Here is a 17,223-nt window from a genome sequence, read left to right on the forward strand (position 1 = left end):
TCAGGTGGTGGTGATAAATTGCATAAATTACACAGTGTTATCGATCATTTTTGCCACAGATTCAAATATGCTTACATTCAAGATGAAAGTCTTATATTATAGAAAAGTAGACTGGGATTTAGGCAGTATATGTCTAGCAAGTGTGTTTGTTTTAGTGTAAAAAGCTACAAAATTTGTGAGTTACAAACAATATATGTTTGGGATCAGGAAAATTGCATGGCATTCCAATGCAATTTTTGTTTACGGTTCCACATACATATGTTTGTTTATCAAGAAATGTTTTAGCTAATGTCGGTGAGTTGAAAATCCTTGTAATTTTTACTGAGCAACAGTTCTAATAATGTAAGAACAAATTTCTCACCTTGCCCACCTTCAAAACTACCATATTTTTAGTTTACACAGGAGCTAAAGCAGAATATGGCAGTTTTGAAGGTGGGCAAGGTGAGAAATTTGTTCTTACATTATTAGAACTGTTGCTCAGTAAAAATTACAAGGATTTTCAACTCACCGACATTAGCTAAAACATTTCTTGATAAACAAACATATGTATGTGGAACCGTAAACAAAAATTGCATTGGAATTCCATGCAATTTTCCTGATCATAAATTGAAGAAAGGTGAATTTATGACATGTCGAAAGATCGTTTGTCTGTATTTTGTTGGAAAGATATGAGGGAAGTGTTGATGCTAAGTACAGTGAGTGACAATGAATTCTTAGATTCTGGTAAATGTGATAGATCAGGAGAAATAATAATGAAGCCAAATTGTATTCTAGACTATTGTAATGTCTAGGAAGTGTCAAAAGTACTCCAGACAATAAGTTGAGTAAAATGTATGTGTGAGGACTTTACATAGACAATGCCTTGACCTACAATTAACAAAGTTTTAATAATAGACAGATACATCAGAATTTACACTACTTATTACCAGATACAACTAACAACACTCGCAACAATTAATAGATCCTTTTTTGAGGAGCCAATCATGTGATCTAAACAAAAATTAATTTTACACTATATTTTTACAGATGAAGGTCACTCGCTGAATCTCCCTAGTATGAGAACACGATTTCTTTCTAGGGGTCCAAGAATCCACTCTCAACAGTCTCGGCCACATGGTTCACTGATGAGTTCAGAGAATGATAATAATAGTCTTATCCAGTTATACACTCCAAACACTCAGTCTAATGATAATTTATCATGGTGTATAACTTACTACGATGCAATCCGATTGCTTCTTGAGTGGTTTGCTACCAGTCGTCCAAACCGAGTTGTGTCCCTCTTTTTTCCTCTTTCACTCCCCACTCAAAACAAGCATCTATAAATCTGATCCAAGTCCCAGTTAGAAAAAAGATGATTCATCCGCACCTGGGATGCCAATTTATACATCCTGCCATCATACTACGTCACACGCTTCACGTGGTCACATACAACCAATCATTGCATGGCAGACAACACCACCCAAAAAGGTGGTTCTACCAGAATGGAAATTATTAACATTTCTTCATTTACACAATTATAATTTCAGGCATAACGAAACATATTACACAAAGGACATAAACATATACAAAAGTCATGTGGAAAAAGTATATAGTGACTCAGCACTACACTATAATCGTAATATGGGTGGAATTGATCTGTGTGATGGAGTGATACACAATTATCTGTGCATGAGAAAAACAGTGAAATGGTATTAAAAAAAGTGTTTTTTCATATGTTGGTTATTGCACTGTATAATGCTTATGTTTCGTATTGACAACTAATGAAAAAACAGACGTCGTTTCTTGATTTTTATATGGCTGTTATCGGAGAAGTTATGGAAAAGTTTCACACAAGTAGACATGTAACCTGTTGCGGTCGACTGCCATATGAAAATCCGTTGCGTTTATCCGAACAGCATTTTCCTAGCCACATATCAACAACAGAAAAAAAAAATATCCAACCAGAGTTTGTAAAGTATGTTCAGCAAACAAAAAGCGAACAGAATCACATTACCAGTGTAAACAATGTTCCGTTCCACTATGCGTTGTTCCTTGCTTTGAAATTTATCATACAAGAATTAACTTCTGAAATAAAATTTTTTGTCTTTACATTTATTAATATGTCTATTTTGTGTGTGCAAAACATAAATAATTTGGTCACAATTATTTATGCCACAATTATTTTTTTTCTAAAATGTGTGATCACATTAGGCTTAACATTGAAAAAAATTCAACATGGGGGCGACACGTGATGGAGAAAATATTCAACATGCAATAGTTAAAAAAAATAATTTGTATTTTGTTCTCTGCTTTAAATTACATTTAGTTTAAAAATATGTTCCTTTTTCAAATTTTTTGAGAAGTTCAGAAACACTTGTTTTAATTTCATATTTTTGCCTGAAGGTTATGTTTATACACTGTTGAAAGAGCTTACATAATTTATGCAAATAAAGTTATTTAATTCCAACAGACAATGGTTAAATCTATCTTATTCTGATATTAGATATCATGTTCAGTATCATAATTTGTTATTGAATTTGAATAACAAAATTTCAATGCAGTTTTGAGAACACTTTACATTCACTAAAATTACATGTATGATGTAATTTACTGCATAAGAAAAGTTGAAGAATTATTGAAAGATAGTTATGCATTTCATAGTTTAGAGTAGCATGTTCAAATTATTAATTGATGGACCAAATTTCACATATGTCATAGTTAGGTGAGTCACAAATATTTTTTGTATATTTCAAGTATGTAAAAAATATTTTGAAAAAATAACATGCTTTCGTATAACTTGATTTCCACGATTTTTATATTGGAAATCAATTAAAGTATACTTTATTGATTAAGAATGAATACATAAAACTAATCAATATGTTGACTATTGAAATATTGTATTTAACAAAATTCAAATGTAATATCAAAGTGCAAATGCATTTAATAAAAATTTGGAAATCAATTTGTAGACAAAGAAAAGCAATAAATGCACCAAAGTTATCCATTCCTTAGAATTGCAAACAAAAATATGAGACTTGAGCCAGTATCTCATGTCTAGTATTTTTAAATAATTTGTATGTGGCATTATTCAACAAATATCAAAATTTATTTTTACGTATTTTATTTTGAACATTTAATTCATGCATACATGCACTACCAAAATTAACAATCAGAATATTTTCTTAATTTCGAAAATTGTTTCTTGGATGACTTATAAAGTTCTATATAATTATTCCATTTAAAGAGGTCTTTGTTCTGTTCAATACTTTGAAATTGGATTAACTTCTTTTTGAATTCATTTGGCACGGCATCTAAGGAAAATGAAATTAGATCATTAAGTCATGTAATTGTTACATACCATGCTTTCCCAATTAATGTTTTGCTGGAGTAATGCTCCTGGCTTATTTCTTAATTTTTTACATTTTATTATTTATTCTACAATTAAGTTTGAAGCAGACCCATGTGTTTTGCAGTATCAATGATTAAATTTATAAATTTTTTTCACTGACATTTTAAATTCTGGAAAATTTTTTTACATTACGCTAAACATATCTTTCCACTTGTATATTCTCTTCATATTGTACAGAACTGTCAACATTCTTTATAACATTAAAATTTTTTAAAATTAGTTTTTAATATTACCATAAACTGTGCTCCAATTCTTTATAGATGATATTAATTTTTTATCTGAAAATTAATTGAAATTATTTAAAGGATATTTAGATATAATGTAACATGTTGGAAACTTATGGAAAATGTTAGGTTAAATTTATTTCATTGGTCAAAAAATAAATTTCTTGATTTATCTTAAGAAAAAACAAAAACTTTGTATTATATAACTCATAAATGATCTTAGATATTTAGAAAAAAGTGCTAATATAGAAATTGTTAATTTTTTTGCATAATTTGGAGTTTTCTCTCATATTTCATTTTAGTTAGTATTTTCAATATAGTTACAAAAAAAAGTATTTAAATTATTTTACCGTATTAATGGATTTTTTCAATGTAATACATTTTAAATTTGTTTTGATGAAAATTAAGCATTTCAAAATTATGTTATATTTACTGTAACATCAGTTTTGGTTTATAGTGAATAAATAATAATAATAAATTAAGAGAGGTTGTGGCCGTCATATTCAACCCAAAACGTGAACAGCGGATGGTCGAGTGCCACCATCTGGCAATTCTAGACAGTTGATAATGACATTCGTTATGTCTAGCATGACGAGTAGAAGATTGGTTTAAACTTCTTCATTTTTTTGTGTTTGGGGTTAAAATTATGATTATTTAAGCATTTACGAACAATGATGTAAAGAAACGGACGATTTTAATCCAGAAATTATTTAATTATTCAATTTTTTAGCAAGTGCTGTGAAGTGCCTATAGAATTTACATATATTTGCCTTCATAATAACTTATCTTAAGGTAGGTTTGTTCTTTCACAGTGTCTTCTGCCATCAACAGTGTAATGCGTTTGTAAATTTTCTAAAAATTAATTTTCCGAGCTGCTTTCGAATTTACATAAGCCACTGCTTCTCTCGACAAAAGTATGATGTAGTCCTATTATTTGATCGTACGGTAGGAGACACAGCACTAATTAAAAATAATTGTTTAGTGTTATTAAACACTAAATAATTATTTTAATACTTTAAAATAGTTTAATTTGTTTATTTACCTTTGCTGGTAATCTTCGATGTTAAATGTATCAGCCATTTTTTCAACAAATTTCCCGTGAGTCAATGCGTGATGTTCACTGAGTTACGTGATGTTGTGAATGAGTGCCGCAACAATTTTTTCTTGGAGTTAAAACATAAACTGTGTACTTCTGCCGTGTAGAAATACTTGGGCCACAACCTCTCTATCAATAGGACTTATACTGGTGGAGTTCCCAATTAGCAAAGAGAAGGAGATCTTAGTCAAAAGTTCTATTAATAAACAAAGTCCAAGTAGACAGTATATACACTTTTACTTTTATTGTTAATTTTTGTGACATTGAATTATAATTAATTTAAAATTAAAATTCTAAAGTATATGAATTTCAGTTTATTATTATGTAATGTTTTAAAGTTAGAGTTAGTTATAATAGTTAAAGTGTATCTGAAAGTGATTCTTTAATAAATATTTAATAGCCAAGAATGTTTGTATTTCTAAGAATATATTTTGTTTATTATAAGACATTACAATTGTAAAAATTTATTTAATAATAATATAAAAATATAAAGTATTTATTTTGAACACTTACAGTTAATTTTTATTACAGCATTTATGAAAAATTAATAAATTATTGCGGTATTGATGAATTGGGAACAAATTATCCCCCTGTAAGTTATTTAATAATTATATGAATTTTTGTAAAATGAATTATATTTGTAATATACATACAGTAATAAATATGTAAATCATTTCAGGAAATTTATAACCAGCACAATTGGGGTCCAGAATCATTTTACGATCAATTAGGTAATGGTAACTTTATTAATCTTTAGTTTTTTATTGTGATGTATGCTTTGATGGATGGTTAAGGTTCAACCTACCACTTTGGGATACCCAGGATTGAATCAGGATGAGTCAGAAAATCCCAGAAATTTTTCAAGGGGTAGTTCATCCAGATATGTCAGGCTCCTTCCCTCATAACCTGGCTGTCCCATTGTGGGCCTGGTTGAACATGTAATGGGCTTTCTGAAAAGACCTTTTAGTGCCACAGAGCAAAAACGATTTAAAATGTTATACATACGAAAGTATTGAATATTATGTTTTTAATTTTAATTATATTTATTCTATTACTTTATACTAAAATGTATTAGCTATATTTAACATTTTTTCATTTTCAAACGAATTAGTTAACTTGAAATTGTTACAAATAAGAATAATCTGAATTCATCTGTAATAAATTTTAAAATATATACTTTTATTGCTTAATTTGATTCTTCAAAAAAGGCATAAAATACATAGAGCATTAATTATTCTGTCTTTTTTCATTGATCTGTCAATTACATTGGATATACAGGTAGGCCTTCTACAACGCAGTAGATACGTTTCTTGAAAATACCGCGTTGTGGGAAATAGCATTATAGGAGACACCAACTTAATACAAAAACTGGATTCAGTTCTAAAAAGAGAAAAACTGCCTTTTATGGTGCAACATTTTCGTCATTTTTTAAATTTATGTACATAAAAAGCTTAAATAAAATCCAACATCATATAAAAACTAAAAAGATTATGATTTCAAGTCAAAATCAAAAAGAAACATAATGTTATGCTCGCAAATTCAGACCTCATCGTCACTTATTATAGTTGTTCGAGAATGTTTGACTGGCCTTATTTCAAGATCTGAGCTTGTTTTATCAAGTTCCACTGCACTATGTGATCCGTTGCAATTTTTCTGTGATGTGAAAGATAATTTGTTTCTAAATACCCTAAACCATGTTGTAAAGGTACCGCGTTGTAGGAGGCCTACTTGTATTTTATTGTATATATACTTAGTTTTGTTGATATTTGGACTGTATGAAAATGAAGAGTTTATTCCATACATTCTTATTGGACTGCAGTTTGAAAAACTTTCAGATCTATAAATTTACACTGTTGTCTGTCTATATGTTTGTCTTTCTTTAATCTCAAGAATAGAGATAGATAGATGAAAGACAAGACCAGATATGGAAAGCTTTGGGGCAGGAGACCCAATTAACTACATATGAACTTCCAATGCAAACTAGAAGTCACACTATTGTCCTTATTTCAATTCGTATTATATTTGTCAACTTGGACTTAAATTATTAATAGGACTGTTAAACTGGTGTTAAGTATTAACGCAATTAAGTCCAAGTTGACAAATATAATAGAAGTCACATTATTTCAATTTAAAACTTTTTCCCTGAAAGCAGTTAATAGAAGACAGGCATGACTTTATTGTTAAAGGAAAAGTTTGACGTACCAGGGACAATACACTACAATATTAATTTGAGATGGAGAGCATATATTTTAAATTAAATAAATTAAAAATATGATTAAAAATTGCAGCCTGGCATCAATATGACAACGTCACAATAAATAATTGCTCATTTAGAATAATTTTATTTGAATATTGATTTTAAAACTCTAAATACCAATTTATTTTATAAAACAAAGAGTTACGTATTATATGTTGTTAATATTATTATTAGGAAAATGGGGTGTCATGTTAATTTATATTTTTAATGTTTTTGAGATAAATTAGATATTTTGACATTAAATTTACATCAAAATATCTATAAATATGAACATGATTAGTTTTTCACTTAAAATGTTCTTTATGATAGATAAGAAAATCTAACGTAAATAAACATTCTGTCAGTTAATCAAACACAATGATATTACTAATGCAAAGTAATTAAAATTTAACTTGGGTAATAAATTACAATTTTTATGTATTTTTAACATATAAAAGTTTGTAAAAATTAATATACAATTTCAGAAAACCTCAACTATGAATCTTAATATTTTAAGTTGAAGATAGAAAAACTGAATATAAATATTGTACTCTTTTAACTTTTCAGCTATAAATGGCAAGTAGCTGCATCTATCAGCCTTAAATTTTCAATACATAGTAAAATGTTACACAAATATTGAAATTTTAGCTGTTGTGATTAAATATTTGATGAACAAAATACATTTGCAGAATGATGAAAACACAATACAGCATATATTAAATCTAAATATCTTATTTACTATGAAGAATAAATAATGAAATTGAAGAGATTAATAAGTTATCCTAAACTTTTCCAAATGGAAAAATCAAATGTTGATGTAAAAATGGAATTTCATTTTTCTTTTATATCAACAACACATGAAGAAAAACAATTGAAAACAGCATTCAAAAATATACCTCTATGTATCTACAAAATGTTATCATACACAACACTTGATTTCACATATGTTAAGAAATTTCAAATTAAATACTTCTAAATATGAAGGAAATTAGTTTTTAGTAAATGAATGTATGTTTAATTTTTCTAGAATATTTTCCATTGAAATATTAAAGAATTGTTTTAAAAACTTTTTATTAAATTTGTACTTTTTCTATTATAGCAAAACGTCAGAAAGAAGAAATGGAAAAAAGGGAAAAAGAGAAAAAAGAAAGAACAAAGGTTAACTTAAATTTTAAAAGTTTATTAAAGAAAAATAACATAATATCTTTTTACACAAGTTTATTAAAATTGTGATTAAAATTTATTTTATATATATAATATGCACATATCTCATATTCACTGTTTATTTGGTCTCTTTCTCATTTCTAATAATTATCAAAAATAAATAAAATTATGTTTTTGATAATGCCAATGTTCATCTATTTATTTATTACATCTTGATAAGGTGATAGTTAAAACATTTTGAATGCAATTGAAAAATTTTGTACTAGAACAAACTTTATTTTTGACAATATAACTAACAAAACATTATTTGGCTACATTTTTCATCTATTATATATCATACATTCCCATTGTCACCTGTCTATCCATCCATTTGTCCTTCATTAATCTTTAGAATGGAGTTAGATAGATGAAATTGAGACCAGACGTGGAAAGCTTAGGTCCAGAGACCCCAATTAACTATATATGAACTTTCAGTCTGGACTAGAAGTCACATGATTTCAGTTTAAAATTTTTATCTTTCTATATAAAGCAATAAATTTGTTATAGAATTGATTTATATGGTAAATTGAGCTCAGTAATATATCACTTAACTCTAAGATTCTCTCTAATATTCATGTGATCTCACATTTTTTGTGATAGAAGTTATATGAAAAATAACATCATAATATAGAGAAAAATAATCACAGTTTCAGATTTAACATTGAAAGTTATATTTATTTAAATTAAAATATCGTTAAAAATTGCAGCCTTGCATTGTGACAATGTCACAATAAGTAATTTCAATTTTTTAATTTATTTTATTTAGGAATAAATTTTTTTTATATTTCTTTCTTGATATTATTTAGTTATTTAACTGTAAAAAGTAATAAACTAAAACTACTAAAGTGAAAAATATTTTTAACTAATCATAGGAAATATTTATTGATTAGCTAAAACCAGCTAGGAGAGAACCTTATATTGTATAAATAGATTACATTTTATCAAAAAAAAATAATATTTTCAAAATAACTACTGTTTTTAATATTGCTTTAATAATTTTAACAAATATAAATTGATAGCTTTTTTTCAAATGAAGTGTCAAACTTTACAGAACATTCTGTAAAGTTTGAACTTGATGAAGGCCCCTAAAAGAGGCTGAAAACATTTTGTTTTGTATTTAATTCAAATACATATTTGCTGGAAGATTGTATGAATGGTATGTAGTTTTTAATGTAACTACTAATGACACCAGTTTTGAAACTTTCTGTATAAGAATTATATATTATTTGCATGGTTGCTGCAAAAGTATATTAGGATGTACTGATGGCTAAGATAGTAAGATATTAGCTTACTGCTTTTTGGAACTACATGGTACGATCCAAAAGTTCAGGGAATGCAGTAATCTATGACAACAAAAGCATGTATTTGAAGTTACAGTGTATGAAATGGATTCTACCAAACCACCTCTACGTGTTCAGGTTAATTTCACCCATGTCATGTGATTAAACCGTGAGCGCTGCTGTTTTTTTCCGGAGATAGTTACCTTTGTCCTGTGACGTAATCAAAGTGGAGTTTCAAGAACAACCTCCAACATTAAATTTTGTCAGCATTTAGGTAAAACACCTACGGAGATTTTAAACTTGCTAAGAAAGGTGTATGGTGATTCTACGGTGAAAGGTCACGGTGAAGTCGAAATGTTGGAGGTTGTTCTTGAAACTCCACTTTGATTACGTCGCAGGACAAAGGTAACTATCTCCGGAAAAAAAACAGCAGTGCTCGTGGTTTAATCACATGACATGGGTGAAATTAACCTGAACACGTAGAGGTGGTTTGGTAGAATCCATTTCATACGCCTGTAACTTCAAATACATGCCTTTGTTGTCGTAGATTACTGCATTCCCCGAACCTTAGGAACTTGGTTAGTCTGTCTCAAAAGATATGTTAGACCTTATCTCTCACTACTTCTCTGCCCCACTATCTGTCTAGCTGAATCAATAATGGATATGATTGTAAAGATGGTCTTGTGATTTTAGCAGTAAAGAAACTAAAAAAGCATTTATTAGAAAAATAAAATATGATTACTGTAAGTCATAGAACAATTTTGAAAATCAAGAAATTTACAATATATTCATTATAGTAAAATATTTCTTTATGTATTTCACTTTATCTTATTTACTGATATTTTACTTATCAATAATAAATACATTGTTAATTTCTATAAATAATTGTTTTGTATAAGTACTCACTTTTTGAACCTTTGTATCCGGTACTTTTGTACTCTCCACAAAACAAACGTTTTCGGCTTCACTCGAGGTCTGCTTCAGGTTAAAAGAACAAAAGAAAACTGGCTTTCCAATTATTTGAATTATTCTTCGAGGAATGTTTAGCTTTAAAATATATTCGAACATGATTTTCGAATATATGCGTGCGCTACGTAACGCCAGGCGTATGAAAGTGCGTTGCCGTCTTTAGAGTTTATACATTTCCCTGCACGGCCGGCTCTGTATATTTCAAGGGCTTCGAGGGCCCTGATGTCTTCCGTCTGAAAGGCTCTATTTATCAATCTGGCATTGGATAGGTCCGCGTGAATCTCTGGATCAGTGGCGTAGGTGGATAACGTACGCCACCGATCCAGAGATTCACGCGGACCTATCCAATGCCAGATTGATAAATAGAGCCTTTCAGACAAAAGACATCAGGGCCCTCGAAGCCCTTGAAATATACATTTCCCTGCACGGCCGGCCCTGTATAAACTCTAAAGACGGCAACGCGCTTTCATACGCCTGGCGTTACGTAGCGTACGCATATATTCGAAAATTATGTTCGAATATATTTTAAAGCTAAATGTTCCTCGAAGAATAATTCAAATAATTGGGAAGCCAGTTTTCTTTTGTTCTTTTAACCTGAAGCAGACCTCGAGTGAGGCCGAAAACGTTTGTTTTGTAGAGAGTAAAAAAGTACCGGATACAAAGGTTCAAAAAGTGAGTACTTATTAAATAAACCGGTATTCAGACTGGAAGATTTGGCAATTGTTTTGTATGTATATTAATTTAAATTACTGTACATATAAAATAATTTTAAAATTTTAACCCAGTAGAAACCGAATTAAAAAAATTAATATTTTTTTCTTTCTTTATAACATGTAAATGTTTTATTAATTGCTTAAATGTTTATTAGTAATACAACTTAAATTACTTGATTAGAATACCTACATGTGGAATTTTAATTCTAGAGATTGAATTTTTGATTGATATCAGTTTTAAAGTTAAATTTTCAAAGATAGAAAATGGTGATTGTCGGTTAAAAAGTTGGATTACTGACCTTTGAGAAACTAGCTTAATATTCTGCAACTGAGAATTCTGATTGAACAGTTACAATTAAATAAATTATCCAAATTTGCTGGTAACACTAAAATTATAATCTATGTTTAATTTTTGAAATGATTGATGATGATGATATAAATTTAGATTTTGACATTTAATATTATCTCATAAATTTGTATTGTATGATTTTGATTGATAGTGTTGAAGATTGTAAATGTGTAATATTTTCATCAAATAATTTCAGATTCATTCATAATTGTTTAGGTTAGCCCAAATAGCAGAGTATTGCATTGTTTTTCTAGATCAGCTGCTGAAGTATGTTATTGGGCAATTTGCTTTTTTCATTTTTATCAATAGTTTAGTTTTACAGTTTTCATAAGATATAGATCTTTGAACACATTTCAAATTGTCTGGTCCTACCAATACCAATCAGATAAAACCTATCTAGTTTTATTCACTTTTTTTTTACAGATTTGCACTTGATTAATGGGCTAGCTATTTAGAGTTTTCAGATTTTCTTTATATGTCTAGCACTTAAATAGGAACTAATTTTCCATAGAAAATTTTCCCAGACTACTTCTTGGCAGATTGCACTTGTGACTATTACCTTAGCAAATCAAATACAAATATATAAACAAGTTGTCTGGATTTTTATAATCCAGTATTAAAATTCAAAAGTTAATTTAATGTTATACTCTGAAATGAATGATAGTGTGATATCACATCCAGTAATCTTTATTTTATGTCATTATGCATCAGATTAAAGGCATATTTCAGAATAAAGAAACTAATTCAACTATGAATTTATTTCATCCAGAATGCTGATTCACATAATTAAAACTATACAGGTTATAATTAGGATTGCATATATTGATGATGCAGTCTTATTAGTTGTACTTAAGTATAAACTTGTAGATAATAACATAAAAGGCTTCACTGATGCAAGTAACATTTTAACTATCTCTGTCGTCATCTGCTGCTTCCATTTTTTTATATTTAAAAATAAGTCTGTATTTTATGTTTACATTTACATCTTTATTTATTTTGTCATTTATTCAAAAAAGCTATACCAAAAGTACCTAATATAAGAAGAATTAATTAATTTCCAAGACTCCCCAATCATAATAAGTATTACCTTAAAAAAAATTATTAGAAAAGCATAAACAGTAACTTCCACAGCAATTTATAAGAAATATTTGTTCTCTTAGAAAATAGAACAATACACATACCGTTAATAGAAATAATAACACACAATAATAGAAAATAAAAATTAGTATTAATTAAAATAACTAAAAATTGAATAAAATAATTTTTTTTAAGTTATTAAAATCTAAAAACAAATAATTTCAGCATCAGACATTGAATACAAAAATCTGTAGAAAAAAGTTTTGACTTTAGACAAATATATAAAAAGACAATAAATAGACAATAGAGTTTTATCTTCAGACATTATACATTAGAGTGAAATGAAATTTGATAATTCATCTAGTACTTTGTTAAGTCTTATTATTGAATTATCTTAAATGTTAACACTGAAGGTGTTGAATAAAGGACTTGATTAAATTATTTTAAAAAAATAATAATATATTAGTACAACATGAGTGACAAAACTCAAATTTTAAGGTTATCATGCACTAGCAATCTATTGAAGTATCAGTAGAATAATACACTGAAGTGCCAAAAGTCATGGGATAGCAATATGCAAAGATACAGATGGCAATAGTATTGCGTACCAAACATGTAAATGGGCAGTGCATTGGCTGGGCTGTCATTTGTCTGCCAGTGATTCATGTGAACAGGTTTCTGGCTTGAGAATGTCCGCAAATGAGAATTAACAGACTTTGAACGCGGAATGGTAGTTGGAGCTAGACGAATGGAACATTCCATTTCGGAAATCGTTAGGGAATTCAACATTCCAAGATCCACGGTCAAGAGTGCGCCGAGAATACCTAATTGCAGGCATAACCTCCCACCATGGACAACACAGTGGCTGACTGCCTGCACTAAATGACAGAGACCGGCGATGTGTGCGTAGAATTGTTAGTGTGAACAGACATGCAACACTCCGTGAAATAACTGCAGGAATCAATGTGGGACATACGAGGGAAGTCTCCGTTAGGACAGTGCAGTAAAATTTGGCATTAATGGACTATGGCAGCAGAAGACTGACTTGAGTGCCTTTACTAATAGCATGACATCGCATGCAGCACCTTGCCTGGGCTCTTGACCATATCAGTTGGACCCTAGATGACTGGAAAACCGTGGCTTGGTCTGATGAGTCGTGATTTCAGTTGGTAAAAGCCGATGGTAGGGTTCAAGTGTGGCGCAGACCCCATGAAGCCATGGACCCAAGGTTTCAACAAGGCACTGTTCAAGCTGGTGGTGGCTCCATAATGGTGTGGGGTGTGTTTACATGGCATGGACTGGGTCCACTGGTCCAACTGAACCAAACAATGACAGGAAATGGTTATGTTCAGCTACTTGGAGACCACGTGCAGCCATTCATGGACTTCATGTACCCAAACAAGGATGGCATCTTTATGGATGACAATGCGCCATGTCACCAGGCCATAACTGTTCGCAAATGATTTGAGGAACTTTCTGGACAATTCCAGCGAATGATTTGGACACCTAGATCACCCGAACATGTATGGGGCATAATCGAGAAGTCCATTCATGTACAAACTTATGCACCGGCAACACCTGCCCATAGCCATCACCGGCAACACCTGCCCAATCATAATTGGGCAGGTGTTGCCGGTGATGGCTATAGAGGGGGCATGGCTCAATATTTCTCCAGGGAAGTTCTAACAACTTGTTGAGTCCATGCCATGTCAAGTTGCTGCACTTTGCCAGGCAAAAGGATGTCCCACAAGATATTAAGCGTTATCCCATGACTTTTGGCACTTCAGTGTAATTTGTTATTATCTAAACATTTTGTGATGATAGAAAAGTAAATAATAATTAATTATATCAGTTAATTCATTAGCTAAACTGATGCATTTTCATTAAAAAAAAATTAGTACCAAAACTTATCCTCCAAATCATAATTTGTGTGATTTTTGGTTGTGAGGACTATAGTTTATCATCAAGGATGTGTTACAAATTTGGTTGTCTTGAAGGACAGTACCACAGTATTACACTGCATATGAGAATTATCACAGAGGATCAATTACAATCAGTTATTGAACACACACATTATTGCCTTCAGCTTTAAGATCTTCAGAATGAGGACAACGTTAACCAGGATGCTCTGCATTGCTAAAGTCTCTGTATAGCTTTGAATGTCTTATACAAATAAAATGTTGATTACTTGTATTGCCAAAAGTACTGCTGAGATGAATTTTGGTACTTTTCTACATTATTTTTGTTTTATTGAAGTCTTCCACTTGTTCTGAAATGTCATTGCTCAGTTTTTGTTGCATTTAGACTGTTAAATATCTCTCTCAAAGCACTGAATAGGTGAAATTTGTTCATGATCATAATAGTCATATAAAAATTATTATGGCAAATAATAAAAATTTTTTTGAATTTTTATAGAAAACAATTGTTTTTTTGCACTTGAGAACCTTAGGAGTCCAGTAACAACAACACGGTTGTTTTTTATAATTCATTAGTAAATAAAATTAATTAATGTTATCAAATTTGTGCTTAGATTTTTAAAATGTTGTATATTTTTATAACTAACTTGTTAACTGAACATTGTTAACTTTAATATCTCCTAGCTCTATTCATTTTTTGAATCTAATTATATTTCAATGGAAAGTTACATTTTCCTATTACATATGATAATTATATCAAATTTAAAAGATAAAGAGCCTGATCATTCTAATGTGAGGCCAAAAGAGTATATAGGCAAAACAGTTAATATTTTTATTATAAGACTACTTTTTAGTAGGAGAAAATAAACTGTAATTGTCAAGACATTATTTCTTTAATAGAGCAGTAGCTTGTCAAACCATTAAAAACAGGAAGCTATAAGCAACTTACTCTTTGTTAAATGAGGTATTTCCTCTGTGGTGTTTTAAAGAAAGATTTATGGGCAGGCTGTCTGTGCTGTACATAGTGTGTTGCTATTTGGAAATTACAATTTATTGTGAACATTTTTAATATCATACATTTAAAAATAACAATATTTTTTTAATATTTTCTTTTGTGGATTATTTTCTGTTTTATTACATTTTGTGACATTAAAATTTAATCTTTAATAATAATCTGTAAAATATGTATATAATTTGATACTTGTTAAATTTTAGTAATGGTATATATCTTTTTTTAGGTTGAATTTATCTCAGGAACCGTGAAGAAAACAGCTGATGTACCAAAGGGTAAGAAATGCAAAAAATTAATTTGATTTCAAATCAACTTCCAGTTGATTGAACTTTTTTTTAGCCACAAGATGTGATAAAGCACTTTTGTCATTATTTGAAATTTAAATTTGATTTTCACATTACAATATAAATTATGACACAATTCCTGATAGATCAGCAAGGATGTATATTGAATATCATCTTGTGGTTAAAAATAAATTAATAAATGCATAATGACCAATGTACTTTTTAATTCTTTAGAAATGAAATTATGACAGAAATGGATTATTCACCTGCTGCAAGAAATTACTCATCATATTTTTAAATTTTGAAAAGAATTTATGAATTTTAATGTTAATTATTCATCAAATTTTTTTCTTTCATAAAGCAAATTTTTATATATGGCACATTTTAAATCTTGTTAATAGTTTAATATTTTATATATAATAATGACAGTTATTGCTGTAAATAACAATAACCTGTAATTAAATTACTGGTATGTTTTTAATGTTTTATCAGATATTCTTGTTTAAAATGTTATTGTTTTAACATATTTATTAAAGATAACAAGAGAAAAAGCAAATGGGATATTGGATCATCTCAGGTTACTGTACTTCCAACAAGTTTGAAGCCAGCCACTCTTGTCAATCCTGCAAGTGTTTTGCCAGTTACTACTGCCACTGGCACTAAACCTACAGTTATCTCAGCCTTTGGAACCATTGCTAAAAAAGTAAAACGATGAATTATTGCAAAATGAATATTCCCAAGGAAGATGTTCTTTTACAATTATACAATTATCTCAGGCAATGTAAAGAGATTTCAAGGTGACGACTTGTTTACAAGACAGCACAAGTTAAATTTCAGTTTTATAAATTAAATATATATATATACATATATGCCAAAATATGGCAGAATCATTTCATAAACTTCAATCTAATATTTGCTCAGTCTCTTCATCCATATTATTCAATAATTACTGCAACCATTATGAGCATTTCTTTAATTCATATATGATGGATTTGTTATTAAAACTAGTTATTTTATGAATTCATTCAGCAGTTTACAAACATCATTTCTCCAGATAAACATGTGATATTTATAATATGCTTAATTGCATGCAGTCTAATAAATCATCCATAAAATATATTGTAATATAAGTTCAATAAATGTTTGTGTGTCATCTTATTTTTTAAAAAAAATAATAGACATAAGGTGTGAATGTTTTTATTTATTTTAAACGTGAAAATTTTATTATTAATAAAATAATTTTAAAATGATTGCAGCTAACACAATTATTAATTATTTTAAATATCAAAAAAATATAATCGTCAATCAGAAATAAAATAGATAATTTTAATGATTAAAATTACCTTTATTCAGAATACTAGTTTTAAAATATTTTTTGCATATTTATGAATTATAAATTTTACATTTTAACATGTTGACATATTGTTAATATATAAGTTGCAAAAATTAAGGATCTAAATCCAAGTTATCATCTAA

General features: G+C 29.1%; 1 protein-coding gene across 2 annotated transcripts in view; it reads left to right on the top strand.

The window, feature by feature from the left end:
* Nucleotides 1-16,900, top strand: part of LOC136968278 (SAP30-binding protein) — a 42,915-nt gene extending 26,015 nt beyond the window's left edge. The window contains exons 7-11 of one of the 2 annotated variants that reach the window (XM_067262264.1): nt 5,240-5,300; nt 5,388-5,439; nt 8,044-8,102; nt 15,690-15,738; nt 16,284-16,900. In XM_067262264.1, coding sequence (XP_067118365.1) covers nt 5,240-5,300; nt 5,388-5,439; nt 8,044-8,102; nt 15,690-15,738; nt 16,284-16,462 — 400 coding nt within the window. In that variant the 3' untranslated portion in view covers nt 16,463-16,900. Of the gene's footprint in view, nt 1-5,239; nt 5,301-5,387; nt 5,440-8,043; nt 8,103-15,689; nt 15,739-15,981; nt 16,261-16,283 lie in introns of those variants that run through there. The other variant, XM_067262265.1, reaches the window with a different exon arrangement.
* The last annotated feature ends 323 nt before the right edge of the window (nt 16,901-17,223 follow it).

Source organism: Centruroides vittatus, unplaced genomic scaffold (assembly GCF_030686945.1).
Source record: "Centruroides vittatus isolate TY-2023 unplaced genomic scaffold, ASM3068694v2 contig_1427, whole genome shotgun sequence".
Classification (NCBI taxonomy): Eukaryota; Metazoa; Arthropoda; class Arachnida; order Scorpiones; family Buthidae; genus Centruroides; species Centruroides vittatus.